The 14,914-nt window shown below is 31.4% G+C and overlaps 1 protein-coding gene across 3 annotated transcripts in view; it reads left to right on the top strand.

Moving 5' to 3' along the window:
• Positions 1 to 10,924, top strand: part of LOC136971772 (DEP domain-containing protein 1A-like) — a 32,235-nt gene extending 21,311 nt beyond the window's left edge. The window contains exons 9-12 of one of the 3 annotated variants that reach the window (XM_067266266.1): positions 815 to 984; positions 1,843 to 2,019; positions 10,390 to 10,515; positions 10,662 to 10,924. In XM_067266266.1, the coding sequence (XP_067122367.1) occupies positions 815 to 984; positions 1,843 to 2,019; positions 10,390 to 10,515; positions 10,662 to 10,784 (596 nt within the window). In that variant the 3' untranslated portion in view covers positions 10,785 to 10,924. Of the gene's footprint in view, positions 1 to 814; positions 985 to 1,842; positions 2,020 to 10,341; positions 10,516 to 10,661 lie in introns of all 3 variants that reach the window. The other 2 variants (XM_067266265.1, XM_067266267.1) reach the window with 2 other exon arrangements.
• Positions 10,925 to 14,914: the final 3,990 nt, after the last annotated feature.

Genomic DNA, 14,914 nt, shown 5'->3' on the forward strand with positions numbered 1-14,914 from the left:
TAATTTTTGAAGTTATACATACACAACAGAATTTTGTTTCATATACTTTACATTTCTACTCACTGTATTTCTATTCACTGCCTTTGCTAGAGAAGGTGACTATACAGTATTTCTGTTCTTTGGGAATTGGGCATGACTATTGTTTGAGTGCAATTATTAATAGAATAAATCCAGTAACTTTTTTTCATAATTATTTGAGCAGTAATGCAACATTCAACAAACTGACAATTAATTTCAACTTAGTATAGACAATGCTGAATAGACACAATTTTTAAGTTTAAAATAAGCCTTATCTTTGTCCAATAAACAGTTTACTATTAGAGGGTGCTGTCTATAACTTTGTCATCTTGAAACTGTGTTGTTTTAGAATAAATATCGTATTTTATAGTTTAATTCATAATTTATTATATATCACAATATAAAGATGACCTCTCAATTTTTAAAATATTTAGCAAATGTATCAGTTTTCATATTTTACTATTTAATTAATCTACCTTATATAAAATGATTTCCTCTCCCTCTGTTTTCACTCTGTGGGTACTAAGATGGCTTTTTCCATGCTTAGTGTGGGTTTGGCTACACTTGCAATGAGAGGACCAGGTAATGAGGGACAGGGCTTATGAAAATTTTCTGGGAGGCTCGCCCAGGCTGGATCCCGGGTTGCCATAGTAGTAGCACCTTAACCACCTCAGCCATCCGCCCAACTTGTAATAGACATTTTAAATAATAAATTAAAGAAATATATATCTTTTATAATTTTTCTCATCGTCGAAAAGTAATTATTATCCATATACTAAAATATTTTCTTTTATAGATAAAATTAATGAAGATCATAAACACAAAGTGATTGCAGCTCTTCAACTTTGTTTGCTCTTACTTCCTTCTCCTAATAGACGTCACTTACATTTATTGCTCAGAATGATATATAAAATACTTGAAAATAATGAGTTAAACCTATATAATCATATCATGACACGAGATTTTGTGAGTATTTTTAACTATAATTATTTCAGTTTCTTTAATGTATAGAATAATATATATATATATATATATAGTAATTATTAAATTTTATTTGAGTTTGAATGAAAAATAAAGAACTTGGAGAAGCAGAATTTATGGGTTATATTGCTGTTTATTGTATTATTGTTTATCAAATATGTTGGCATTTTTATTATGTGAGCTCTTAATCTTTCAAAGATGTTACAAAATAAATAAGAAAATAATTCATCATCTGTGTCTTACAATACAATTACAAATACAAATATTTGATAAATATTAATCATCCTAGCAGTTTTATCAAATGTATATAATATTTTATATTTGTGCCATCACCAGAGGGAATTTTTTATAACTTTTGTATATTTATGCGGACGAGTAGCCTCAAAATGAAGGTCGACTCCACCATAAGACTGTTATTTTGTAAGGTGTGAGAAGGGGACATAAGAAGACTTTGTTGTTTAATGTCAACGTCTAGTTTATTTTTTAAATTTATCTTTCTCAATAATTTAAGTATTTCATTCATTTTGACTTCATGAAAGATATACTTCACATAATTTTTCTTCCTTACGTATGATTTCCAAACTATTAAATATCCTTTATTTTTGTTTTTTCTCCCACAGAAGAGTTTAACATGAAAATTCAACTAAATTTTTAAAATAAATTCAGTTGAATGTCTGTGTATATATGTATTGATATATACCGGTTGTGCGTATATGTGTGTGTAGTTTTACTTGTGTAAACCGGAATCACACAGTACTAGTTTTTTTTTTCCATTTTAGACAGGTTTTTATTTTATATAAAGATTTTTGTGTGCGCTAAATCGATTGATTTATTTATTTTTAGTTACTGAGCACCTTTACTCGTTGCATAATATGCGCCGAGAATGAAATCGATTACAACGAAATTCAAGCCTTAGCATTAATATCTTTCTTACTGGACGAATGTGAAATAGTTTTCCAAATTTCATCTGCTCTCAAAGACGATATTGCCCTTAAGTTAACCGAAATGCAACGAGGAAGAGTAAGACTGATTTTATTTTATTTATAAATTTGATACGTAAATAATTTTTTTCTTTTTAAAAAGTTTGTGATGATTTTAATTCTGTATTTTTTAATTTAAGTTCTTAAATATGCACAATTTAAATTCTAACTTTTTATAAGTTCCTGAAATATTCAGACTTTTTTGAAATTTAATTATTTTATTTAGAAATATTTAGATCAGTTTACAAATAAATTTACTAAATTAATTCAGGATAATTAATGTTATCAAGATATATCATTTCTTAAATTTTAAATAGAATTGACAACTGACATAAGAGAAATTTTAAGATTTCCATTGTGATTTCTTGAATTATTTCAGATACTTATGTCTCCGTGCCCCTAATTCTATTTACAACTATTATCATTTACTAGGATTTCCTTATACTAATGGCACTTATTGTACTGGTATAATCAACTAGACATAAAGAAGTGGTAGTCAAAAATTAAAGTGGACTTTCTTTATTTTCACCTGTCTTACCTGGTACGTACACCAGTATAATGAGCCTATTACTATAAAAAAGTCCTAGTAGATGACGATAGTTCAAAATCATATAAATGCAATGATATTGCTGGAAGAATTAATTTTAAGGTTATTTGAAATTATTAATAAATTTATAATAATACAGAGAATCACAATGCAAAATGTAACAAAGTTTAGTTTTATTGAGAACAAAATTAATTCTTAACGTGTTTCACATTTTCAATATGAGTGACACGGCATTTTATTTACTAAGCAACATCATCTTTCCCTGGATTCTTAAATCCATATAATTGTGCTGTAGGAAGTTTCATCCCTTCCAGTTTCATAGCATGCCAAAGTCTTACAGTTGTACATTTATATTTCTAGAAAGTTTGATCGAACACTCTAAATATACTAAAATTTATTGGTGCCAAATCTGGACTTTAACACAAGTTAGAAATTTGGGAATGACTGGATTTTCATCCTTCTCTCTCTCTCTCTCTCAGTTACAGTATGTAAACCATTGTCTTGAAAGAAAAGTGAGGTGTGTGATCATAGTGGATTTTCACTTTTCCAGGACCCTCAGTGCCCAAAAGTGCTAAACGTTGTCATAAACTTCCTGCAATACATTGACATGATAGCACTGGCTATTTATCTTTGTGAGTAGTAAGATTGCCATTCCACCTGTCATGAATCCTTTTAGATGCTTGTGGCATAACTGAGCTCGTTTTCAGGTGCATACTTTCCTTTTTTCTATAACAAGTCAATCTTCCACCTGCGTTAGATAAATACAGTGGCATAGCTAGTTTGTATTACCTGGGATGTTCCCTGACTTTGCTCTCCCTAAAAAAGCACAACACTATCCTAAATTTTTCACATTTTTTGATGTGTGTTGTGCTGTTATTAATTATGACTAGCACTTAACTGGTATTTTTATGAAAAAACAAAATTGTCTGGCTTCTTGTATCCTTCTATTATCCCTATAAAAACTTTTCTTTTTGTTACAGTAGACCAAAAGTGCCACCTGGGATAGATCACCCTCCCCTAGCTACACTATTAGATAACTTTGGATGAAGATTTAACATATTTATCGTGTGTTTGAATTTTCCGCACAAGAATGTGCTCGTTGAACTTCCTGGAAACACATTTTTATTGCTTTCAATAATAGAAAAGTAGACGACAAACTTTGGCATTTTTGACCATTTTGCAATTAAATTTGAATCTAATTATTTTGCTGATTAAACCAAAAGCCAAAACTTTTGGATCAATGGGTGTTCCTTCTCAATTTTTTGTGATGATGTCAGTAAGGAGGATTGAATTCAGAATGGAAAAAGCAATGTTGGAAGGTATGTGGATGTGATATACACTGATGGGAAGCATCTTTACAATTGAGTTCATTTATTTAGAAACAAATTGGAATCTTACAAATTCTGTGGTAGACTTCTTTTCAAAGGAAAAGATGAGATCAAGTCACTGATATTCCCTTGCCAAATCAACAACTCTGGGACAGTGTTTTCAATGAATTTCAGAAGTGAACAGATGGCTGACCACAATTTGGATAGAGATAGTAGCATATTGGGACAGAGATGCTAGCAGATCAATGGTGACAGTAACAGTTTACACAACCAGTAAATGTAAATGTAAATCTGCCTCTGTTCTTGAAATTTGGGGATTTTAGACAGTTTCCAAAACTATTATTTTGATTAATTCGACTCTTTCTTATCATCTCCTAATTGGTCCCCTGTCTCCGGGTGAAATTAGATCAAATAGGGTAGCGAGAAAGGTTGATCTTCAATATTCAACTTGGATGAAGTCTTCGACTCCAACCAAGTGGTGTTTGGTGAATTTTGAGACTTTTACTTGTATCTTAGACCACAATGTTTTTCTTCTGACATACAAAAATTTTAACTGTGACAATGCAGAACTTTTCCTTTCACTAAAGATTTTTTTGTTTCTCTAATTTGTTTAGTGCTTGTAGAAATGACGAAACTTAGAGTCAAAGTTTGATCTCCTGGCCTGACATTCATCAATTCCAACACCTAAGCTTGAATCTTACTCAGGATCCACGTCATTTATTTTTCAGCATTCCTTTCTATAATGACATATGTTTTAGCAGATTTGATCAAGGAGTCAGACCCTGTCTGGAGCCTCACATTTGCAAACTTCCTTTCTCATCACTATCACTGAGCCACTGTTAAGACTCAGATATTTGTTCAGTGATACTGAGAGACCAGCTGATCAGTTATATTACTTTGTATTGCAGTTGAGAAGTCTATTAATATATGCTTTATTTCTCTTATGCCCACCTTTTTACTTTCCTGGCTGTTAATGGATTGTTTTGCTTCATGAATGTGGCTGTTTATGTTTTTTCAATCTGCGATTCAAAATTAACAGCATTTCAGAAAAAACTTAGTCATTACATATTTGCATTGTGAATATCTGTAAATTATTAAATTTCTTTTAAGATTATTATTAATCAACATTGAAATTTATATTTTGAATTATATATTTAAATTATTTAAAATAATATGATATAAATAGTCTTCTTTGTTTCTTAAAATTTCTTTTCTGTTTGTGTGTAGAATGGTGATGGAATTTAGCTACTGCTTGTATTATAGTTATATCTTGTTTCTCATTGCACATAGCACACTATATAATCACTTATAATTAAACTTTGGCTTTAAAATTGTAAAATTCTCCTTTATTATTATAAGATATTTCTAAACGTTTTTGCATTTTGTTTAATAGTTATTTCCCTTATAAAAAATTGTGAATTTTGATGGGATTTGTTATAGGAATAAGGACGCAATGACTTGTCTGTTCTGTACAAAATTAACCAATGATATATATATATATGTGTACAGAGGTGTATGCATATTATGTAACAGAGGTGGGCAAGCAAGAGTTCAATGGGAGCCGAAATGTAGGTTTAGCAAAATGCATGGGAGCTGCAGTTCTGTACTGTCGTGGCAGATAGTATGGTAAGGCAGGGAAGGATAGGGTGTCCCCATCTGGGTCAAGAACTTGTTTTCAAGGAATAGATTTGAAATGTCAATTTAATTTATTGCACCAACTTGGAAATAAATTACTAAATATTACATACATATAATTACATATTTTCACAAAATTGTGGAAATAATGTCTGCTTTTTATTATTATTTTTACAATTTTAACGCTTTCAGCAAGAGCCGCATGTAGCTCTCGGAGCTGCATTTGCCAATGTCTGTTATATAACAATAGTGTGTTAAATTGACAATATAATAAATTACCTAATTATACACAGGTGTGCTTCTAGGAAACTGGACCTTACTACCTATGCATGGTTTGCCCTGTAGCAAAATATTTGAGTTTGATTGGCATCAATGCTGTTTATAGTTTGGTTTTTTATTGGTATCACTTTTTATACACATGCCAGTGGGTTGTTGCATCTTTGGATGCATAAAATAAAAAATCTTAAATCTAATCTGTTTTCCCCCCCCTTCAAATTTCCATTGGTTAAAGTTCTGCTAATCCAAACTAGCTATGAACATTTTCTTCTAGTAGGTGTGGGCAATCAAACTACAGAGATTGTTTGCTATCCAAATAACAACATTCTTCAAATGATGATGTATATTTCAAAAATTTCTTAGAAGTTTAAAAAATTTGTTCTAAGATCCGAATCACAGATTACTTAATCTGTGAGAACTCAAAAAGTATTTACTTCACTGTGAGTTCAGAAGATTCGGATCAGAATGGATTTCTGAATAAGGCATGTCCAAAAAAATATAATAATCATTTTTTCAAGAACTGAGTCTATATCATGAATGGGCATGAAAGTAGATGGAAAACTTGCCTCAATGCTATTTCCATTTAGTAAAATTTTAAAGGTTTTCTTACAATGTTTCTCAATCTCCATTGACAAATTTCAAGGAGAGTTCAGTAAAGTCTCAAATTCCAAAGAGAGTCGTCCTCGTTTTCTTGCTGGGTGTCTGCAGACTCGTTGGCTCTGGGGTGCACGGTAACACCACAGAGAAGTCCTTGTGGTAAGGAAGAATCTCAAAGGGTGAGAAACTGCCAGGAGAGCAATGCAAACAATGAAAAGACTGCCACTTATCTTGGAGTGAGATGGAAAAACTGCTAGTGACTTTTCACGGCAAAACAAACAGTCTTGAACAAAAGAACACCTTGAAACACGAGTTTTTATCAGTTTTCTCTCTCAATTTCATGTTCCAATTGGTCTCCTCTTGTTAATACTTAATATTTGATTGTTAACCCCTCCTCCAACAACCGGATTATTGTAACCGGACTTCATTTATTGTAATTTTTTACTTATACCCTGGTAATGCAATAATTGTGGGACCAGGATGGTCCCACAGTACATGTTATCTTTGTACAAATAAATATTCAATGAATGAATGATCTCTTGTCACGTAGTGACAATTCGAAACCTTTCAGGGCATGGGAGAGGTCAATTTCACAATTAAACCTGATTCCCGTTCATCTACAATTTCCTCAACTTTGATATTCTCCTCACAATTCAAACCCTTTGTTTTCCATTTTGTTGGAAAGGACTTTTATTGTTTAAGCTAGATTTTAAGTCCGCTCTGTTTAATTCCGAAAAGTGAGAGCTTAACTAACTCACCGGCTTTTCACCATTCAAAACAAACATTTGATGTCCATCCGGGACCTCACAAATGTGTCCAAAAATGCAGACTTAGACAATTTTTAGGAAGTCTTTTTGGCTAAAAGCTACTATTATCGAGGGAAAGAAAGAAGATGCATTGTTGATGATATTATCAAGCTTAGTTTCAAAAAATACCATATTAAATTACCTTGTAAAATTGTTAAATCACTCATTTATTCTGTAATCATCTGTTATGATGTATGCCTTAATTATTTAAGAATGAAAATCAGATTTATAAAATAGAATGAATACACAAATTGAGATATTTCTCAACATTGTTATAATTGCTAGAAATTTAATGATGCAACTTTTGTTTAATTATCCCTGTAATATCAATTATTTATAATTTTAAAGCTCGTAGTTGCATGGTTTATTTTCTCAATTATACTAATATTTATATTAACATAATACTTATATTTATAGATTGATTTAACATGAATGGGATTAGATGATTCTAACAAAACTTGTAGTTGCTATATGACTGTTTGGATTTTTCAAATATATCTTGTTTAAATAGAATTTAATGGTGCGGGTATGCTCATTCCACAGATATAAGTGAATGATCAAATTTAGTTTTAACTTTAAAAACCTTTCTTAGACATAAAACTGGAAGTGACAAAAAATTATCAACAGTTTTTACTATTTTTCCTTCAAAAAAAAAGGAAAAAAATTAGTGCGAGATCAACTTTTAAATGAAAATGTTTTTGTAAAACAGTAAATAAATTGGAAAACTGATTTTAAAGGTTGATATTAATTACAATATAATTATTGTGCTTCTTGCCTCCACGGACAAGATCGACCTGCAGCAGCTCGTCCAGATGTGGTGTAATCGCCTTGTACAACATGGCCTCCGACTGAACCTGAGGAAGACGGAGTACTTAACAACAGACACAACTGAGCAAGGTACAATCATTGCTGAGGGCATCAGCCTTCCCCCAAGCTGACCACTTTAAATATCTCGGGTTTGTGATCTCTGCTGACAGTGACTTATACCATGAGGTGGTTGCACGCGTCAATGCTGTCTGGCTGAAGTGGCGCCGTGCAACTGACGCATCAAAGACCAACTCAAGTCAAAGATTTATTGAACCGTCGTCCGGCCTGTTGCGCTGGATGCAGACCAACTACAAAGGTCGTCGACCGCCGACTTGCTACTGTGGAGACTAGGATGTTGCGTTGGATGAGTGGCCTTACCAGACTCAATGAAGTACCCAATGTTGACATCAGAGCCCGGTATGGCGTTGCCGAGATCAGCGAGAAAGCGCGTGAGTGTCGCCTGCACCTCTAAGGCCATGTACTCTGTGCCGACGCCAATTCCATCATCCACATGGGCCTACATTTGGAGGTACCTGGGTCCCACTTGAGGCAGCGTTGGCTGGACATGCTACACCCAGACCAGGCCAAATGGAGATTAAAAATAAAATCCAGATGTGCTGACCCTGCTGTTAAGTGGGACTAAGGCCAAAGAAGAAGAATTACAATATAACAATGCTATGTAGATTAACAATGGCTTTTATATTGTAAAATCAAAACCCTACAGAATTGGAAATAATTTGTTTTTATATAAAATCTACCAAGTTTGTTATAAGAACCAATTAATCCAAAATAATGCTCATCTTGTCAAATACCTTTGTTTCATTAGTTCCCATTCAATAGCCATAGACATGTTATGGGATCATTTATCCCCTCTTTAATATAGAATTTTGCACTGTTCTTATCAATTTTGACAAGATATTTTTGCAATAAAACAGTCATAAAATCTTTGTTTTATTTCAAAGATATCTTGTCAACTTGCCATCAAGAGTTTATAGGGGGTCCAAGAATAGAGTTGTTCAAAAAGTGGCAAAGGAGAACCAATGAAATACGTAAAAAATTTTTATGAATAATAAGCAGTATTAAAGATTGTTTTCTGTTAATCAAAATAACATTAATTTATAGGAGTATGAACAAGAGCTATGGAATCTGAATGGGAAGCAAATTCAGTGTTGGTCCACTTTTATTACATGTACTTTAATACTCCTATTAGGAGCTTAATTCCATTTATCTTACATTATAGGAACCGCTTGTGACTCCCATAATATTCATTAATGTTTGGTAAATCAAAACATACTGCAAGATCTTATTTTATGACTATTCTCCTATTTCATGATCTTTTCATATCAGTAATAACTTGGTTTTCCTTTCAGAAATTTATATTCCAATGCATTGTATTAGCTAATTCTAAATTTTTATGGTAAAATTTAGTGTGTTTTTAAATACAGTACTTTACCGTAACACAGAATTGAAAATATTTTGTTGGTCAAAGCTCCTCTGTTGACTTAGTATTTATCACTTTTGACAACCAATCTCCTCTTCACTATGGAATTTTACATTTGCAATGCATCTAAGGCCGTTGCATCTAAGGTGTTTGACAAGGCAAGTGTTGTTTTAGACTAATCAGTTCTTACAGCAAACTCTGGAAACACAATGTTACATAAGTACTTATAATATAAATGCCAAAATTCGAACAATAAATTTTCATTTATAGAATATTTGTATGATAAAATTCAACATAGTTATTCACGAAATAATTATATAATTGGTTTTTGCCATAATAGTCTTAAATATAATTTTTATTTTAATATAAAAATGGATGATTTGGATTTTCTTGTTTAACTCCATCATATATGTGATGGTCTAGTTTTGTATCAATATATTACTTTTACTCTATTGTGGATCAGAGTTTCCATTAAGAGGAATGGAAGACGGAAAAATAATGTTCCAATCTAAATTATACAGCAGGGATCGCAAACTGGCATCCCGCGGGTCAGATCAGATACGGCCCATTAAGGCTTCGTATCCAGCCTTTGACCTATATAAAAATGGAGAAATGATGATAGAGATAATTGCTAAAGTTATACAGTTTCTCATAATGGAAAATTTTTACCCACTTTTCAACATTAATAAATTATAAATAGGCTAAGCCAATTAAGTTTTATTCTTTATGTGATAATTTAATCATTTTATTGTTGCCAAGAGCTTATATATTTGGTCTGAGCAAACCTTTACTTCTTTCTTTCTTGTCTGCGGTGTAATGGGAAATGCGGTATTATGGTTATTCCTTTCTTTTCACTGCCACTGCACGCTGGATCACACTCTCTCTGCTATCGCTGACATTTGCCGCCCTCGTGGCTCCTTTTCAGATCAAATACACAGTGGACGATTCTTGTAGCCTTGCTTATTGTGAACAGGTATCGTTACCACAGTACGAAGAACAAAAGAACATATTGTCCCAACAAGCTCTGGCCAACCTCCTGGAAAATCTTATCAGTAATCCAAACATGTCGGACAAAGAAAAAAGAAGAAAAATAAAACAGGTTTGTTACGTAATATTAGGAGCTGTCTATAAGATATATATATTTGTACAAAAATAACAGAAGAGTCGATAATGAGAATTTAAATTAAATAAGACTCATTAAACTTACTTATAATCATTCTAACATTATAATTTTCTCAATTTTAGTTTAAAGAAAACCATTTGAACATCTACTTAAATCGTTTTCCCAACGAAGATGCCGAAGCAGCCTTTTTTGCCAAGAAACCAAAACAGAATCTCCTGTCCAGAATTTTAAGCGTGAGGCTCTAAACAATCGTAAGATGTTAATCGTCAAAAATGGTAGCTAAGATCACATCATCTACATAAGAAGAATACGAATAAGTGTGTATATATATTTTGGATTTAATTCAGCATTCAATATTGTTTTTATAAAGTCTAATGAATTGTTTAATATTTAAACTTGTCTGAAAAGAGACGTTTAAGATTGGTTTTCTTGTTTTTTTCTCACATGTACATATCTTTCATGTTTATCTTCCTCTATTTGTTAAGGGCATGTACAAAACAATATGACAATATTCAATCAATATTTGCGATTGATTGATAAATAAGATACGAGATTTGGCAATTAAGTTCCAAAAGGAAATATGCATGAGAATGAAAAAATTTGATACCACATTTACTTCAAAATGGGCTGTGCAGATTATTCAAGATAATGGTTTAAATTGGTCAAGTTTTTCTAATTTATTGTTGTAACACAATAGCAACCTTCACACTCACTTAACAAGTCCATGTAGTATTAAAAGATTAAATTAATTCATTAATTCCATTGTGAACGGTGTTCAAAAGTAGTTAGTTTCAGAGAAAAGAAACTCTTCTCTAAAACTAAAAGATTTATTTGGCGAGTTCTTTTAATAATGAAACAATGCAAAACTTAGGCCTAGATTAGTCGGCAAATAAGGAATAATGAAATTTTAAGTGGTTGCTATTTATTCCATCTTTACAAACCAAAATGTTTTAACGATGCGGTTGTGGATTGGTCAAGTGTCGTAGAAGGTTGAATCTGGTTCCTATAAGCTTTGAAACATTTGTAGCAAATTTTTCCTAGAACTGAATTGTCAAAACCTTGTATATCATAGTTTGAACATTATATGCAGTTTAGTACATCTATCTCATGTAAATTTTTGATACAAGTTATACAAAAGGTACCAGAACTATTCAACACACAAAATTGACAAGATGGCACTATAGAAAAAATATTTACATTATTGTTTGCATTTTGAATAACTTTATACACCACCATATTTAGCAATATCTTATGCATTGCAATATACTTTACTTACATTAGTTTTAATTAGGGTTTCTCATTTCCCAGTCTTTTGCTTGTCCCGGGATTCCGGGATAAAAGTGAACTGTTTCCCGGGATAGAATTCATTATTTTTAAGATATACAAAATATCTTAGAACAGTGATTCTCAAACTTTTTCGATCCACCGCCCCTTTGTTCCATAAAGTTATACCCAACGCCCCCCGTGTGAGAAAGGATTGGAAATATTCTTCGGAAAACTTTTCTATGAATCTCTCACTTTGTGCCCTTACCGTACATTGTTCTCGACATCTGGAAACCATTAAATGCAATGTTCCCTCTTATCCGTTTGACAGAGGAAAGGAAACTTTTACCTTTGATCATCGTTCAGTACCCTGCCTCCAGCGCCCCCTAGATTTACTCACCGCCCACTTTGAGAAACGCTGTCTTAGAATCAAATGATAAATTACTTCAAAGAATGAAAGATAATTATAATACATTCTGTAACTTCCAAAATCATATTAATAATGCTGTGTAAGATATATATTAAAAATTACCTTTGAATTATGTAGAAATTTTCACAAATAGAAAAAATTTATTATAGTTTGCTGGAAACTGCATACAACCACCAAAAAAAAAATGAACTTAGATCAAGCTTCTAACTTAAAAAATAATTTTCATTTTTTTAAATAAAACAATATAATACAAAATATTATTGTACATTTTTTAAGATTTTAAAAAGCAAAGATGGTTAATACTCTGATCACTCAATCTTATTATTTTAGTAATGAAAAGTCTTACTACTAAGAATGCCTTTTCCGATTCAATTGATGTGATTGGAATAGTGTTTAATGCATTCAAGAGAAGACAGATATTATGTGTTTTTCACCTGTAGCCTGGAAGATTTCTAGTACTACTTTTGCTCTCCAGTATTCTTGATTTGTCTACCTCAGTTGCTTTAATAGTGGTATTAAGCTTACAGCCCGATAATTCGGCAGTTCGTTTGTCTTTAATAATCAGATTTATGAAGAAAACTTCATACTCGTTTGTATCCTTGCCAAATTTGCACAACCTGGAGTAATGCAGTTATTGAAGCTACTGAGAGCATGGTTAAAAATTAAGACAGCATAAGCACAATTATTCCAGATATTACAGGTTCTGACAAGTAAAGAATTTTCAGAGTCCTGGCCCAAATAGGGCTACATATTGATTATTGACAATCTGTCACATGCCACGACAAGCAAGAATTTAAAAACTAATCAGCAGGCTTAAAATTAATAAATACAAATGTAAATTGAGAGTTTATGAGTTTACAAAAAATATAATTATAATTAAAACATGCCAGGACAAAATTCATACTTTACAATATTAAATTCACAGAAGCAATCACAAAATCTTTGTGTCTTCTTTTAACGTCCTTTTCGCACTCGGGAAATAACTGTCTTTACGGTGGAGTCGACCTTCTTTTATAGGCTACTCTTCCGCCTCAATATGTAAAACACGGTTAAAAATATCCCCAAGGCTTTTGGCACAATCATTAAATTTAATTAAAACCGTAAAGACAGTTATTTCCCAAGTGCGAAAAGGACGTTAAAAGAAGACACAAAGATTTTGTGATTGCTTCTGTGAATTTAATATTGTAAAGTTTGAGTTAATTATACTCTCTACTTGCAGAATTTCCTCAACTTTAAAAGTTCACTTTTTTCTTATATTGTGTTAAAGAAATTTGCGGGATTTCCCGGGTTAAAAATAAAACCACGATCCCGTTTGAGAAACCCTAGTTTTAATGTTTCACACTATCCAAATTATTTCATAGATTTTAGTAAATTTTATTAATAAACATTAATGATTATTGTTAACATCTTTGGATTTTTATCTAAATATTTTACTAAACTGTATTTAGTTTAGTATTCATTATAATTATTCATCAAATCAAAATTAATGTAATCAAAGTAAATTACTTGTACTGAATTATGAATAAAAAAATGTTATTTGTAAATGTATACATTTATAAATTTAACTTGTTTTGGCAGCTATTCTTTCAAAAAGTAGCTTGTTGTGCAACAATTTTTTCAAAATGGAATTCAGATTTAAATTGTTGATTTATAAAATTTTGTACCAAATGTTCTCTTTGTTAAATATGATGATTATTTATTTACTTAATCACTTGTGTAATTATGCATATTGTGTGCAACAATGTATTTATTTAACATACGGAAACTAATTTAATAATTTTCTTCTTCATATCAGTAATGTCTAGAAAAGAAAATCCTGGATTTTGCTAAAGGAATCTACGACTTTTTTAATACTCAATTGTTTAGCACTGTTTTATAGGTATTATTTATGTACACAAACTAGTCAAACTTTGTGCAAATAAAACACTATTCTTACAGAAGTAAAGTTGTTTTACTTTCTTTGTCTATTAGTCTATTTGAAAATTGCTTTCAGCTTACTAAAGTCTCAAGATATCATCAACGAACACTTAAAAGGATGAAACGTGACATGATTGTAACAAGTCAAAATATGAGGAAAAAATGTTGAAGTATTGAAGAGAATCTGTACAGCACGGTGAGAGAAATCTGAATCACTGCACAGGATAAATAAGTTTCATATATTTTCTGTAATAAAAAATATAATGCTAAAAATTTAACTTTTAATTTTGATTTAAAGTATTAAAAGTAAGTTAATTCAAAACTGGAGAATTCAACATTTTGAATTAACTTTGGAAACTTTTTTTATTGACCTCGTGAACATATTTTCTTAATAAATTTTTTATATATTTGAAAATGCTTTACGTATTATAAATCAACTCAAAGCTGGATGCAAAAATTAACAAACCATCTAGTGTTGGTTCATATTGTATTTACTAAATATTTTCATTATTTACTTATGCATATGTAGAATCTAACTTGATCATCAATCCCTAAGGCAGGGTGGGCAACCCACAGCCCGCAAGAGCATTTTGTGTGGCCCGTGCCGTACAAAATATTAATAAACATATCAATTTCCCAACTTAAGTATGCAGCAAAAATTCTACTGTAAAGAAATAGTCAAATTAAGTACAATTATGTTAATTTATAGTCATAAAAAAAATGCCGGTAAGTCACATTCACATTTCTTTTTTCTCGTGTGCAACC

Source organism: Centruroides vittatus, unplaced genomic scaffold, assembly GCF_030686945.1.
Source record: "Centruroides vittatus isolate TY-2023 unplaced genomic scaffold, ASM3068694v2 contig_272, whole genome shotgun sequence".
In the NCBI taxonomy this organism is placed as follows: Eukaryota; Metazoa; Arthropoda; class Arachnida; order Scorpiones; family Buthidae; genus Centruroides; species Centruroides vittatus.